The sequence below is a fragment of the Anastrepha obliqua genome, chromosome 3, assembly GCF_027943255.1.
Source record: "Anastrepha obliqua isolate idAnaObli1 chromosome 3, idAnaObli1_1.0, whole genome shotgun sequence".
Lineage (NCBI taxonomy): Eukaryota > Metazoa > Arthropoda > Insecta > Diptera > Tephritidae > Anastrepha > Anastrepha obliqua.
The window spans coordinates 95,384,752-95,399,863 of record NC_072894.1 but is presented as its reverse complement, the minus strand read 5'-3'; the positions used below and the strand labels follow the sequence as shown (position 1 = coordinate 95,399,863).

Below are 15,112 nucleotides of genomic sequence, written 5' to 3'. Positions count from 1 at the left end.
GGAAATACTCTGAACTAAAGCTTTCACCAACAGCTTCCATTTGATACCCATATTGTACATACACATCCGAAGGTTACCCGGGTCCACGTTTTGACCTATATCTCGAGACCATATCTACCAATATGTACCCAAACAATACGGAAACCATCTTCAATAACTTCTTAACAATGTGTGTAAGTTTGGCATATATTTCCAGACCCTAGTCATCAATAGGTATGAAAATTACCCCCTATTAAAGCACTTATCAACAGCTTTCATTTGATATCCATATTGTACAAACACATTCTAGGGTCCACGTTTTGGTCTCTATCTCGAGACCCTAGTCACGGAGCGGATGGAAATATTCTGAACTAAAGCATTCACCAACAGCTTCCATTTGATACCCATATTGTACATACACATCCGAAGGTTACCCGGGTCCACGTTTTGACCTATATCTCGAGCCCTATTTCCAAAATAAAATATAATCCATGTTACTCGTGATGTAGCTTTCGAATGGTGAAAGAATTTTTAAAATCGGTCCAGTAGTTTTTGAGCCTATTCATTACAACCAAACAAACAAAGTTTTCCTCTTTATAATATTAGTATAGATATGGTAAATATTACCATACATTTTTTCCTTCAGATATATATTAATAAAAAAATAATAATAATAACATTAAAACAACAGGTATTATTAACAAACTTGGTTTTATTTGAAATTCTTCAAGTAAATCAAAATAATAATAATCAATAAGAAGGCATATGCCAATACAAATACATACGTGAATTTATATATGTACATATGCGCATATACATACATACATATATACGCTCACTTAAGTAGGGGAGAGCAAGATGTCGAACGTTGCCGTTCGTTTGCTTTGTTTGCTTTGTCGTTCCTTCCGCTCTTTCGCTTGCAGTTCATTCAATGCAATGAGCAAGGTAACTACATATGAGCAAGGTAACACTAATATGAGCAAGGTAACACTAATATGAGCAAGGTAACTACATATGAGCAAGGTAACACTAATATGAGCAAGGTAACTACATATGAGCAAGGTAACTACATATGAGCAAGGTAACTACATATGAGCAAGGTAACGACACATTTTTTCGTGCGTGCAGCCTGTTAAATCGAATTATAAGACGTTATCACGTCAAAACCCAATCTATGATACATACCAGGAAACCACAAACAATAGTGAAGTTTACAAGAGAAATAAAGTTTCAAACTTGATTTCCCAACAATTTCATTTTTTTACATTCATGCTTCTGGCACAAGGGTGATGACATACTTGTAGATAGCGAAATAGCGGCTCATAAAAATGTCGAGTGCACAAAAATCCATGTGATGATATTTTTAACTGTATTTCGAATGGTCTAATTACGCTGTAGAACGGCCAGTTACAAAATATGGTTGGTTTGGGTTAATTAAATACACAACCGCAAAATAAGTTTTGTCCTTAACAATGCATTCAAATAGTTTAGAGATGATTTATAGCTTGAAAATCGGTCTATAATTACGAACATCATTTTTTCTTCCAGTTAAAAAAAAGGAGTGATGATTGTAAACTTGAGAAAACGCATCCCCTTGAAAATGTCATCAAATGAGATGTGCAGATTGCCAAAATTTAGAGATGAAGATATTTAGGATGATTCGGACAATTTGAGTGTAAAACTAATTAGCTTTTATTTTGAACAAAATTATATGAAATTTCACGAATTTTGTACACAATATTAACTTATTGTATTGTATATCTATAGAATTATGTAATATTATATAATATTCCGGAAAATATTGAATGCTCCTTGTTCATATTGACCATAACGGTATTAATAGCAGCCTTCAGAGTAAAAATGTTGTTATGCGGCTGCTTATTGGTTTTACTCTCAATTATGCCTCATACGTTGTAATCCAGGGTAATAAGGTATTGGGACTTAGGCGGCCATAAATTCGGTGGCATGTGCTCATGGAAATTTTCAGCCATCCAATCTTTTGTCGCCATTGCTTTGTGTGAGGGAGTACGAACGGTACTTACTATGTCTAGAACCTCGATATATGTAGCACAGTTCACTTGAAACTCTTGAGTGAAGAAGTGTGTTGGCACTACAGTACTTTTGTTGCGCACAACACCTAAAACGATAGCAGTGGCTGGAAATATCGTGCGTATGATAACAGGAGCCTCTGTAGGATTGAAACATAGTCGTTTGACATTCTGGTCATTTTTACGGATTTTTTTTTTCGTTAGAAAAAAATTACAATAGAACATCTCAGGTGCTTCAGGGTGCTTAATTTTGTTTAGAAGGCATTGTGATCGGATAACTCGCTGTTCTCGTGATTGCTCCGACATAGACTGTTTTCTTTTTAACGTAGGTCTTATACCGGAGATCTTCGTCGACAACTTGATGGATAAGACACTCAGAAACCAGAAGGTCCCTGGTAAGGGACTGATTTTAAAAGATACTCGTAAATGCCCGCCTGCACTTGTTCAATAGTTTCCGCATATCCAACAGTGTTTAAAGATTCGTGTTTTTTGTGGTTTGCAACAGATTCTGATGCTTCCAATTCACGGCGAAGCTTATGAACGGGCGCACTTAAGAAAATTAGAGATTTCTAAATCGGTGTGATTTGCACACATAGCGATGATTACTGCATGTGTCTTCATTTTTTGAGTTACGCTGTAGGCCTCCATGTCTTATCTCAATACGAGTTGAAAGAAGAATAATAGTTTCGGGAAGTTATAGCCATTCATATGCATGCCCTCAAATACCGTATGCTCCCTGTATATGCTTCAGCTGATGAAAAATTGGTTTTCACTTAATCGATTAATAAAACTTTTCCCTCATATTATGGAGAAAAGTAAAGTGAGAGATTTTTATTTAGATTTAATAAAAAATTCAAAACTCCAATAATTTCCAATAAATAATTGCAATGGTTTTATTTGAATGTGTGGAAAAACGTTTTGTTTTTTAAATCATGAAATCGAATGAATTTGCAAAGTTATGCTCTCTGGCGGAGGATTTTAAGCAAAATAAATATGAGAAATTATTTGATCGTACACAAAAACAACTATTTCTCTCAAATAAAATATAATAAAAGTTAAAAGAGAAAACACATTTAAATGGAGACTAATTACTCAAATTAAAAATAAGCAAGCTCGAAAACCAATTTTAGAGCTATGCTTTCTTGGCATTTTTTGTTCAGAATTGCCAAAGTCGGCTATATTTGTTTAAGGAACAAATTGACCACCCTAATGTAAATATCTATATTGGTGCAACAGTACTGAAAAGTTCGACTGGCGCAAATTGCAATGACGTTGATCGACACGCCAGGGTGCCGCACGCCAAAGCGCTTAACCTCACTTCAATCTTGCCAATGCGAAACATGCAACCAACCACGAAAGTGCAGATAATATAGTTTGTCAACAAAATCAAAAATTAAAAAAAAACGTACACATATTGTATATCCCATTAAGTACCGTTAAAATTTTGTGGAGCAAATTAAAGCGAAGTGCTTGCCAACGGAGTAACCGCAAACTGTTGACGCAACCATTCCAAAGGAGAGCCACATGTAGCCCACAATTTGGTTCAGCGCCATGTTTATTTTTTATGGCTGTGTGTGAAAATATTGACGTAAGCAGGCGCCTACGAGCTCATGAATGAAGTGGCAGAAATAAAAAAATGGACAGGTGGTACATTTGAATGGAAATGAATATCCAGTCGATTTAAGATTTAGCAGACAGTTCAGTGAATTCTTAAATTTGCAAAAATACAATACAAAATACAAGATTTTGAGGCCTTAGTTTAATAAACTGGTAAACTACATTTCATTCAAAGTATTTTCCGACAGAAACGTCTTCAAACGTTGCTGGTATTTTTGCCAGCCCTTTGTCGCTTATATCAATATCACCACTTTTGAACCGACTAAGCCAAAACTCTAAAGATAAAAGTGTTTTCCATAAACTTTCCATAAACTTTTTATTGCACTTTTCTTCAGATGAAAGCGAAAAGCAAAGCTTCCCTCGAATGAAGATTTATTGGCACAAAAGTCTCAAAAAATGTTTTATACTTCAAAAGAATGAAACATGCTGATTTCAATGAACACACTGAAATGACAACAATAAGATATTTGCCACATTCCTTTAAAATTTAAGAAAAAGAAAGAAGAATTGGTTATTTTTCCTCTTTTTCCAAGCTTTATCCTATTTCGGGTCGGTTCTCTTGTGCGATATCTACAGGTCATACGGTCCTGGGCCGTCTCTTCATTCATCTTTTCCATGTTTTTGGTGGTCTTTCTAGTCCCCTTTTTAACTCTTCCATCTGCAACTCTTGTCTCACTGCGAGACCCTCTGGCTTTTCTACAACATAACCGTACCAGCGAAAGCAAGTTTCTTGAAGTTTTGCGCTAATTAAAGCGACTTTGCCGCTACCAAGAATAAAGTGGCTCTGTATTTTGTCCAACAGTGTTACGCCGTTGGCCTACTTCAGCATTCGCACCTCTGCTCCGTGCAGTTTCTGCTCTAATTGTTGGTCTGACCATGCTTTTGTAGATTTAACCTTTTAGCTTTTGCGGTATGTTCTTGTCGTACAAGTCACCAGAAGCTGACCTCCAACATTGCCATCCGCAATGAAATTCTCGCTCGAAAGTACTATCTTCTCTAATATGCAAACTCAAGTTTTTAAAGCTATTCACCATTCTGATAGGGACGCTATCGCTTCGGTTTTTTTGCGGCTTAGTTTTGTGGCGTACGGGAAGGGCAACATCGTCGGCGCAGTACCTAAGGGATTGCCCTGGATTTCATGCGTAAGGAAGTCTATCACCAGGTTAAGATTTGAATTGGGAAGCCTACTTATGAAATACTTTGAATGATTATAAAATAGCAGCTCCCGTACTGTTATACCAAACAGCTTCTGAATTGATAAAGAACAAATAAGTTGATTGTATTAAACATTTTCTATGAAATTTTAGCCTGGTAAATAATTTTCTTGTAATTACTCTTTTTTAAATATTTAGATTCTATTATTTTGTTTCAGCATAATATTTAGTAAGAATAAATTAAATCAAGTAATGCTTCAGGATCTGGGTCACCATATACAACTATCCTAATTAAGTGTATACATGGCCTTCGACTCTTGATGGTTCAAGCCCATTCATTAAATTTTTTCTACTTTCTCTATTAATTAAAGAAAATCATCACAGTTAATTGAGACAAGAAAACTAAAGGGTGATTTTTTAGCTATTATCTTTTTAAACAGTTGGTTTAAAAAGCTGACGCACGTTTCGTGTGCTGTTTCACTGTCAAACATCTTCAGTTTGGTCTATAATTAAACCATGAATCGTCTTACAAACGAACAACGCTTGCAAATCATTGAATTTTATTATAAAAATGCGTGTTCTGTTAAGAAACTTTATCGCGCGCTTCTTCCATTTTATGATCAGTTTAATCGACCCACTGAAGCGGCTATTCGAGCTATTGTGACTAAATTTAGAACCACATTTACATTATTGGACATCAAACCACCAACAGGCTTACGTAGAGTGCGAACTGAAGAAAATGTCGCAGCTGTATCGGCTAGTGTTAAAGATGACCATCAATTATCGATTCGTCGCCGTTCGCAGCAATTGGGCGTCTGTTACTCAACAACGTGGACAATTTTGCGAAAGGATTTAGGTATGAAGCCTTTCAAAATACAGCTGGTGCAAGAATTGAAGCCGAACGACCTACCGCAACGCAGAGTTTTTGGTGAATGGGCTCTTGGAAAGTTGGCCGAAGATACACTTTTTTACCGAAAAATTGTGTTCAGCGACGAAGCTCATTTTTGGATCAATGGGTACGTAAATAAGCAGAATTGTCGATTTTGGAGTGAAGATCAGCCAGAAGAATTGCAAGAGCTGCCAATGTATCCAGAAAAGGTCACAGTTTGGTGCGGTTTATTGGCTGGAGGTATCATTGGACCGTACTTCTTCAAAGATGCTGCGAATCGTAACGTAACTGTGAATGGCTACCGTGAAGTGATATCCAACTTTTTTTTGCCCAAAATGCAAGAGCTTGACTTGCATGGCATGTGGTTTCAGCAAGACGGTGCCACATGCCACACAGCACGCCTAACAATGGACTTGTTGAGAGACGAGTTGGATGAACATTTTATTTCACGTCGGGACCTGTCAATTGGCCACCCAGATCGTGCGATATAACGCCTTTAGATTATTTTTTGTGGAGCTATGTTAAAGCTCATGTCTATTCAGACAAGTCTGCTTCAATTAACGCATTGGAAGACAACATTAAAGCATTTATATGTGAGATACCGACCGAAACATTGGAAAGAGTATGCCGAAATTGGACTAAGCGGATGGACCATTTGAAGCGCAGTCGCGGTTAACATTTGCATGAAATAATCTTCAAACATTAAATCATATGGACTGTACTATCGATTTAAATAAAAATTGCATGCATTTTTCTGAATTTTACGTGTGCTTTTTTGAACAACTATTGCTCTTTAGTTCACTAATATTCAGAGCAAAATGGTGTAGGTAGGTAACTAATAACACTACTTCACAAGTTTCCAATTTTTGATTTTATCTGCGGTTGCACCATGTTATTATATTCCTTGGCTCTAATTTATATAATAGAATCAAATCTTGAAAAGTTGAAAAGCCAAGTCTAAAATCACGATTTTTTTATAAACTGAAACGTTCTCTTTGACTTTAGAAACTTCGAAATGGAATTTTTTTATGCCACTGACTTTCAGGGGCATCTCAACATCAGCTAAGTACGCAATAACTGAGCTATGTATTTTTCGATGAAATGTTATCTTCACTTTCGGTTCCATTGCTGTAATTTGAACTTGGTAATTTCGATTTATCCATGAATAAATTCAAAACTCTTATAAAGCGATAGAGCTTAGTTTGGTTGATAAAAAGTAGCTTCGACACATTTTCTGGCTGAAAATTCTGATCCATTTGTCACAGTCTGTCGAACTACAGCTACTTTCTGGTTTCCTTTATACTATACATTGAGCTGTGCGTTCAGGAAAAGATAATTCTCGGCAAGTGGGGAAACGTAAATAGAGGCATCCGCTGTGTATACTTTATTTGGTGGGAGGAAAGATAAACCATTTTTCTTTTACATTTTTATAGAACAGAAAAAAAAAATAAAGTTCTGGTATGTTTTACTACAGATTTGCACATTAGACCGCACCACCTTATAAGGAAAAACAGTTCTCGTAACCCCCTGAATCTGAAGTGGTTTTGCAAGGCAATTTCGCAAAAGTTTTTTTTACCGAAAGTATGTGATAGGAACTGAGATATGAAGAGTATGTATTAACACGGGCTACTTGAGGCCAATGAATTTGAAAAAAAAAAATCTAAGTTTCGAATTATGACGAAAAATATATTAAGGCGTCCCCTTCGTTTGGCAAAATGCCTTCGAATTGAAAAACTTTCTTAGCAAAACTTTAATAATTTTTCCGGGCTTTAATTAACTGGCTTAAGTTGGTACTTTGGTACTTGAGGCCAATAAGCTAAGGAACAAAGTAAATGGTCTCCTCGAGGCAAAAACATCGATACACCAAACTTTAAGATTTGACGGTAAATGTCGAATGTGTAAGGAAAAATATTAAAAAGCGACATCTATTTATGTTCAGCTGAAACATAAACCAAGTTTTTTTGAAATTGTTTTTCAAAATGACTTCAGACACAAGAGTGTACGGCGAACCTTTTTTTCGGTACGGTCTATTGTATCTTTAACGTATATTTTTTCGAAATGATGCATTAGGAATTTTTAAGGATATATTTTTCATAGGACACTATTGTGTCTTATTTTAACGGACAAAAAATAAATGCAATTTTTCTTTCATAGTTGGATAAATTCTTTTTAGTTTGATATCCATAGTAATATCATAGAAGGGATATAAGTATTTAAAAACGTTTTTGAAAAGTTAGCCTTTGAAACTTCAAGTCGGTTTAAAAAATTAATTTGATATGAAATTAGAAACTGAGTATGCAGCATTACTATATAAAATTGTTTCATGTGCATACGAAATTTTCCCTAGCTTTACTGCATATAGGTAGATTAGTATAATATTTTAAATTGTGCATAATAAAGTAACTTCGGGTATATCGAAAAAAGTTCGATGCAAAACAATTTAAAAATTTGATAAAGTCAGAAAATGATTTTACTATTTATATACATACATGAAATGGATGACCGTTTCATATTACTTTAATATTACTGTTTAGAGTTAGAATGGAGCACAAAACACCCAGCTGATGTCTAACATAAAACAAACAAAAAGTGGTTTTTAATGCTGTTTTTTCTTTTGCTATCTTCATCGAGGGTTGTCACCTTGTCGTGATGACAGTAAGTGCAATGATCACGAGTGCGATGTGTACCACGCCGGCAAGGTCGAGGATGATTACTGAAACTAATAACAATTCGCATAACAACCCACAACACACAATTCTAACGCAAGACAGAATGTAGTGTCTGTCTCCAGCTTAGTGGCGGTCACAGCGCACCTGGCTTGTATCAAGCGGCTCGATATACTTAGTCTTGCCGGAAGTTCTGTGACAAATTTTACAATGCAAATGCGAAAACAAATTCGCAGAAAAAAGTTTCATTATTTTGCCTTTTTTCCGTAATGGTTTGGTGGGGAGTGTCTTGTGAAGGCGTTACATCTCTTCATTTCTGCGAAAAAGGGGATAAGACCGAGTGTACCAGGATGATGTCTTAGAAGGCGTGCAGAGCAGTTGAGCAGTATTACCTTCAATGGAGAGCGTTGTATCTTCCAGCAAGATTCCGCTCCAGCCCATAAGGCAAATCCACCCAGCAGTGGTGGAGAAACAATATTCGTATTCATATCTGCAGAAGATTGTCCGTCTGGAAGTCCAGATCTGAATCTATTGGACTACAGTTTGTAATCGGAATTGGAGAGCATGACATGTCAAATCTTCTTCTTCTTCTTAATTGGCGCGATAACCGCTTACGCGATTTTGGCCGAGATTAACAAAGCGCGCCAGTCGTTTCTTTCTCGTGCTAACAGTTTGGAGAAGGCAGAACTAACAGCGCGGTTGTTAAGGCCGATGATGTCAATATCATCGGCATACGCCAGCAATTGTACGCTCTTATAAAAAATTGTGCCTGAGGGATTAAGTTCTGCGGCTCGTACGATGCTCTCCAACATCAGGTTAAAGAAGTCATACGACAGCGAGTCACCCTGTTTGAAACCTCGTTTGGTATCAAACGGCTCGGAGAGGTCCTTCCCAATTCTGACGGCGCTGCTGGTGTTGAGCAACGCCATCTTGCATAGCCGTATTAGTTTTGCGGGGATACCAAATTCAGACATAGCGGCATACAGGTAACTCCTTTCCGTACTGTCGAATGCAGCTTTGAAGTCGCGGAAAAGATGGTGTGTGTCGATTCTCCTTTCATGGGTCTTTTCCAAGATTTGGCGTATTGTGAATATTTGGTCGATGGTAGACTTTCCAGGTCTGAAGCCACACTGATAAGGTCCAATCAGTTGGTTGACGGTGGGCTTCAGCCTTTCACACAATACGCTCGCTAGAACTTTATAGGCGATATTTAGAAGACTAATCCCGCGGTAATTGGCACAAATTGCAGGATCGCCCTTCTTATGGATTGGGCAGAGCACACTTAAATTCCAATCGGCAGGCATGCTTTCATCCGACCATATTTTGCATAGAAGTTGATGCATGCACCTTACCAGCTCCTCGCCGCCATGTTTGAATAGCTCAGCTGGCAGCCCGTCGGCGCCCGCGGCTTTGTTGTTCTTTAGCCGTGATATTGCTATTCTCACCTCGTCATGGTCGGGTAGCGGAACGACAATTCCGTCGTCAACGATTGGGTTATCGGGATCTTCACATTCTCTATGACATGCGCAGCTGTCACCGTTTAACAGGTTCGAAAAGTGTTCCCTCCATAAATCCATGTCAAATACCTCACTGAAATTTGGAGAGTCTCAAACAATCTTTGGTTGGAGCAACGACATCAATATCCATGGAAATAGCTAAATGGCCTAATCGTTTGAAGGCTTGTATAAAAATAAATGGTAACCATTTCGAATGAAGACTTACATTTTTTGTTTAATATTTACATGATTAAATAAAACTAACTTCATTAAAAAAAGTATTATAATTTCATATCTATAACGTACTTACCTTGTAACAGAACTTATGGCAGGACTAAGTATAAACGTGCATCAATGGCATGCCCATAGGCCAAGTCGTAGCTATATGCCCTCAAAGCAAACAGCCCTACCATGGGACCAGAAAACTTGGGCTAAGCCCTCATATTTTCGAAATAAAGGTATTATTGAAACCAATCTGGGTCCTACGCTCTCACCGGAGTTAAAGGAAGTTATATATACGCACTTTTGTTTTTGCTATAAAAGAGTATTTGCTATCTTCATTCTTCGAAAGAAATCACAAATTCCGCAAATACCGAGATTGATGGCAAATAAATTCCAGATCCCGAAGTTGATGGATTTGCTATTCAAAATAGTTTTTATTGTAATTGAAATAATTGTTGTACTTTTTGTTTTTATACCGCCGGCCATGTTATGTCAATTCCATTACATTTATGATGACTTAAAAGCTTAAGCGTTTTTGTGGCTTGATTTTGCTAGTAAGTAAAAGTTGCAATTTGACGCAGTCGGAAGTCTGTGACAGCAACACCATCAACTGTGGTTCACAGCAAAAACATTGACTACGATGAGGTTGGGTGGCACTTGGCGTGTGCACTAGCATCATGTGTGGGGGTGTGTACGTTTCTTAACATTCAAAGTTTTAGTATTGTAAGCGAAATTCGCAGCAGCTTGAAGCAAATTGCTACATTGTAGCAGCATAAAGGAATTCAGTCATAATTTCCGGCGAAAGTGGCAAGTAAAGCGGTGCTGGCTGCTTTCTAACCACAACGTGCCACATGTGGCACGTGACACACTTAAAGCGTCAGTGAGAGCACATTAAGCAGCCACCCGCTTACTACCGAACTGCTGACAAGTTTGCGTATATCCATACTCATGCACTCATCCCTGCATATACGAGTGCATATATTCACTTGAAGTAAAAGCGTGTATGTAGAAATTTAAGGATGCAAATTCTATATCTAAAGCAGATAAATCACAAAAAAAAAAACCAAACTAAATAAAAATTTAAAAGTAGTGGAAATTGTAGCATAACCTCAATAACTTTAAATGCTACAGCATTGTTAGCTCAAAGTGCCGGATGTGTTGATGGTGTGTGCTTGTGTGCATGTCGGTGTGGTAGAAGAAAGCACTTACCGCTGCCATTAAAATTGTAAACCTCGCCCACAAATCTTTTGTGCTGCGCGACATGGCGAATCTCTCTTGTAAAGCTCCTTCGTGTCGGGCCACATATGTCTTGGCCTGAACGCAAACCACACGTTCCACCGATTTCCATTTCGTGTAAGATGGGTTAGGGGGTACATGAAAAGTGAAAAAGTTAAAAGTATCAAGTTAAGTCTTCATTCTCTCCTTTGTGTTATTTGCTTGGAATTTATAATAAGTAAGTACATGTGAGCGTTAATCATTTGAGCCGGAAACGAGCTGACGTTTTTCGAGGACACAGCTGTTATTGGTGTTGAGTGGCAATCTAATGTATTTGGTTCGTTATGCATAAAATTACACTGTATGACTAAATTAAACTTTTTCCAAAATAATAAAACTCCGGCACTGGATTCTGGTAGAGGAAAAACAAAAAATATATCTTTTGCATATTCTCATGATCAATCGGTATAAGAAACTATGGGACTCTTGCTTTTGGAGCATTTTTGTGGAAAATTTTTGCCTTCTGATGCACCTTTTTTGTCTCGTTCGAAAAGGCAAAGATTACACTTAGTTGAAGGATACAGCGTAGCTCAAAATTCAACTTAAACACCGTAAAGTACACGAAGTTAATAAAAATTACTCGAACACTTCTAAAAACTATATGAGTGTTGGATTTTTTATATGTTGTATTAAGCTTAGCATTGTTGTATGCGAATGTAGGCTGAACCTGTCCTGCAGCCGAAAGATGTGGAGATAAAGAAATGCAGAAAATTTGTTAACATGCACGCCCGCTCTCTCTTTTTTATTACATTTGTTGGATGCTTAAAAGGAAACGGAACGCAGCAAACTAACAAAGTCAACTGCACTGCGCTGTGTCTGTTCTATCCGGAAGGTAGTTTTTCATTTTGCTTTGAGTCCTTTTCATTTTCATAGGTAAGTTGAAGCTTTTTCGTTTTGGTGCGGTAAAGCAAAGGTGGCAGATAAGTTTGAGATGGTAACTTGCGCCTAGTGGTAATTACGGTCTCACTTAGTTCATATCCCGAACATATATCAGGTGCGGTTTTAGCTGAATAAGAACTATCGATATCGATGACTATGGGATAACAGCTGACAGTAATACTTCCTAATTTATTGCGGAAATTTATTTTGAAAAAAAGTCTGTTTGCGAAGTTCATAGATTTATTAGCCACATTCATTGGAAAAAGTAGTCCGAAATTGGACTGATCGAATGGACCATCTAACTCGTAGCCGCGGCGGACATACCCTATGATCAGAAAGTACCAGGAACGTTTAAATAAAACAAAACAGAGTTAAATTTTCTGGTAAATTTATTTTATTCACTTCAAAATATGACCCGTCTGAAGCAACACACATGTGCCAACGTTTAATCCAGTCCTCCATGCACCCCTGGTAGGCTCCTTCGTCGCATTCTCTCTGATCTCCTCTATCGACTGAAATCTCCTTCCACGAAGTGGTAACTTCAACTTGGGAAACAAAAAGAAGTCGCACGGGGCCATACCAGGTGAATGCGGTGCTTGCACGATGGTAATGCAGCATAATTTGGGCTCGGTGCGATGGCGCGTTATCATCATGCAAAATCCAAGAATTGTTTGCCCACATTTCCGGCCGTTTGCGACATACATCATCTCTCAAACACTTCAAAATGGATAAATAATATTCCTTATTGACTGTCTGGCCCGATGGAAGGTACTCATGGTGCACTACGCCTTGGCAATCGAGGAAACCGGCAACCCTGTAATTTTTGATCATAGGGTATACCGGATATCATATTAGAAAAATAAATGCCATGAAATTATCTACCAGATAATAATAAAAAAATTTATTCCAACAATATATCTGTTTTGTATTATCATTTTAAGTTCTCAAGCTCTTAACAAAACATCCTTTACTTATCATACTAGCTACGTGAAATTGGATTAAAGGAGTAGATCAGGCACCCTGACGACTTCTGTGTAACAAACGTCAAAGAAGCAAATATCTATTACGACAACTAAGCGGTAAATAGGGCCCTAGTCTCGCTGATGGTACACTCGAAACTAAGCGGGGAATGGCCGACTTCTCGACCGCATCTGATACTTTAAAAATTTGGAAATCATATGAGAACTTAGTTATAGTTGACTACCTGTGGTCTGCTCGTGAAAAGATAGACTTAACGTCAACCTAGCGAGCGCTGGCATATTATGGGAATTAAAAATTCCAACAAATCTCAATATTTGCCAATCAAGCCCATTTTCTCTGCCAATGTCTTGAGTGAGCTATGTCGCACGATAAGTAAATTATAACGAGAGATGCTCTGTGGCAATTTAAAGTTGATATTATGTTTAAAAAAGATTTCTAACAGATTTATGTTTGATGAAGCCAGCTGTGTATTTCAGCGTTCCAATTAAAGATTGGATTAAAGAAAAACATCGGTGCATTATTCAGTACCACTGCTACCGAGCTCAAAATTCAGAGTAGGCGGCCAAAAAAATGTATGCTAAATATTTATAGGCACAATACTCCGTATCGAATGCAGCAGCAGGATTGTAATACATACTAGAGTTTAATGTAATGGTAATATGGGCATTGAAGATGAGGTACTTTCTGCTGGGTCACTATTTCAAAAATATTGGTGAAATCATCGATATCGCCGAGTCGAACCGACATATAAGAACTTAGACCATTGTCCACTAATTGAAGATTAATTCGAAGAATAATTTTAGAGCGTTGAGATTTTTTTGTTATATGAACGACATTGTGCAATAATACCACTATTCACTCCTTAGTTGCCTTGCTTTCATGAGACTAAGATTCAGCGAATCTGAATCTAATTTTACAAACACTCTTAAAGAACTATCTGCAGTGGGTATCAGCCATCAGTGGATCCTATCAACTTTGTTTTATCTTCTTGTCAACAAGAACCATTTTTCACTTTCTCCGCATACTTTCTCTAATACAATACTTATATACCGTTGATACAGTGGTATTTTAATATGTTCATTCTCATTCATGTGGAAGTGTCTTCCCTTTTGGGACAGCCACCTTCTCATATGCAAACATAATTGGAATCGAAATTTATTGTTACAAATAAAAAAAAATGATTTACAGCATTTTTGGCTTATCTGCGTATACTTTAGCTTAAAAATAAATTTCGATAAGTTTTTATTTGCTTCCACTATCATAATACCTCTTTGGTGATTTTCGTTCACTTATTTTATTTTTATTTTGATTTTTACATTTATTTTTATTTTGCCTTTGAGTACCATAGGTAAGAGCTTTTATTAGCATCCCTTACCGGCTCATTGATTCAATAAACAAGCACCAATATAATAACTCACCTGTCGAACTAGTTTTAGCTTTTTTCTCATAGGCCATGGCTGTAGTTTTACTGATTGTATAACCTCTTTATGTAGACGAATGTTTTCGAAAATTTGCTCTTGTGTTGACTCCTGATTTGTGCCCTCATCTGAATTGTTTTGTTACATATTTCATGTTTTGATGGATTGTTTGGGTTTTGTTGACAAAATAGAGGAAAATAGAAAATAAGAAAGTCTTAACATACACACAAGTACAAATACATGTTTAGCTGAATTGGTTTTGAAACACGTGCAGAACATATGAGGAAAGAAATCAAAAAAGAAACATCGGATTTTTATGTCGCAATCCAATGAAATCGGTTAGCGCAAAAAAAGGAAAACAAAAACAAATTAGCAAAAGTCACGTACTGCTAACGAAATTCGTTTGTCGGCTATGATTAGTTACTCTCTGGCATCGTCAAAGACGTACATATGGTATGTATGTATTGCATGAAAATGGGACATGCATG

General features: G+C 37.1%; 1 protein-coding gene across 1 annotated transcript in view; it reads right to left on the bottom strand.

Annotated features, from left to right (window-relative positions):
- Positions 1-15,112, bottom strand: part of LOC129242125 (transmembrane channel-like protein) — a 107,148-nt gene that overhangs the window by 36,797 nt on the left and 55,239 nt on the right. The window contains exons 5-6 of the mRNA XM_054878683.1: positions 14,625-14,752; positions 11,281-11,385 (exon numbers count right to left, since the gene is read on the bottom strand). Coding sequence (XP_054734658.1) covers positions 11,281-11,385; positions 14,625-14,752 — 233 coding nt within the window. The remainder of the gene's footprint in view (positions 1-11,280; positions 11,386-14,624; positions 14,753-15,112) is intronic.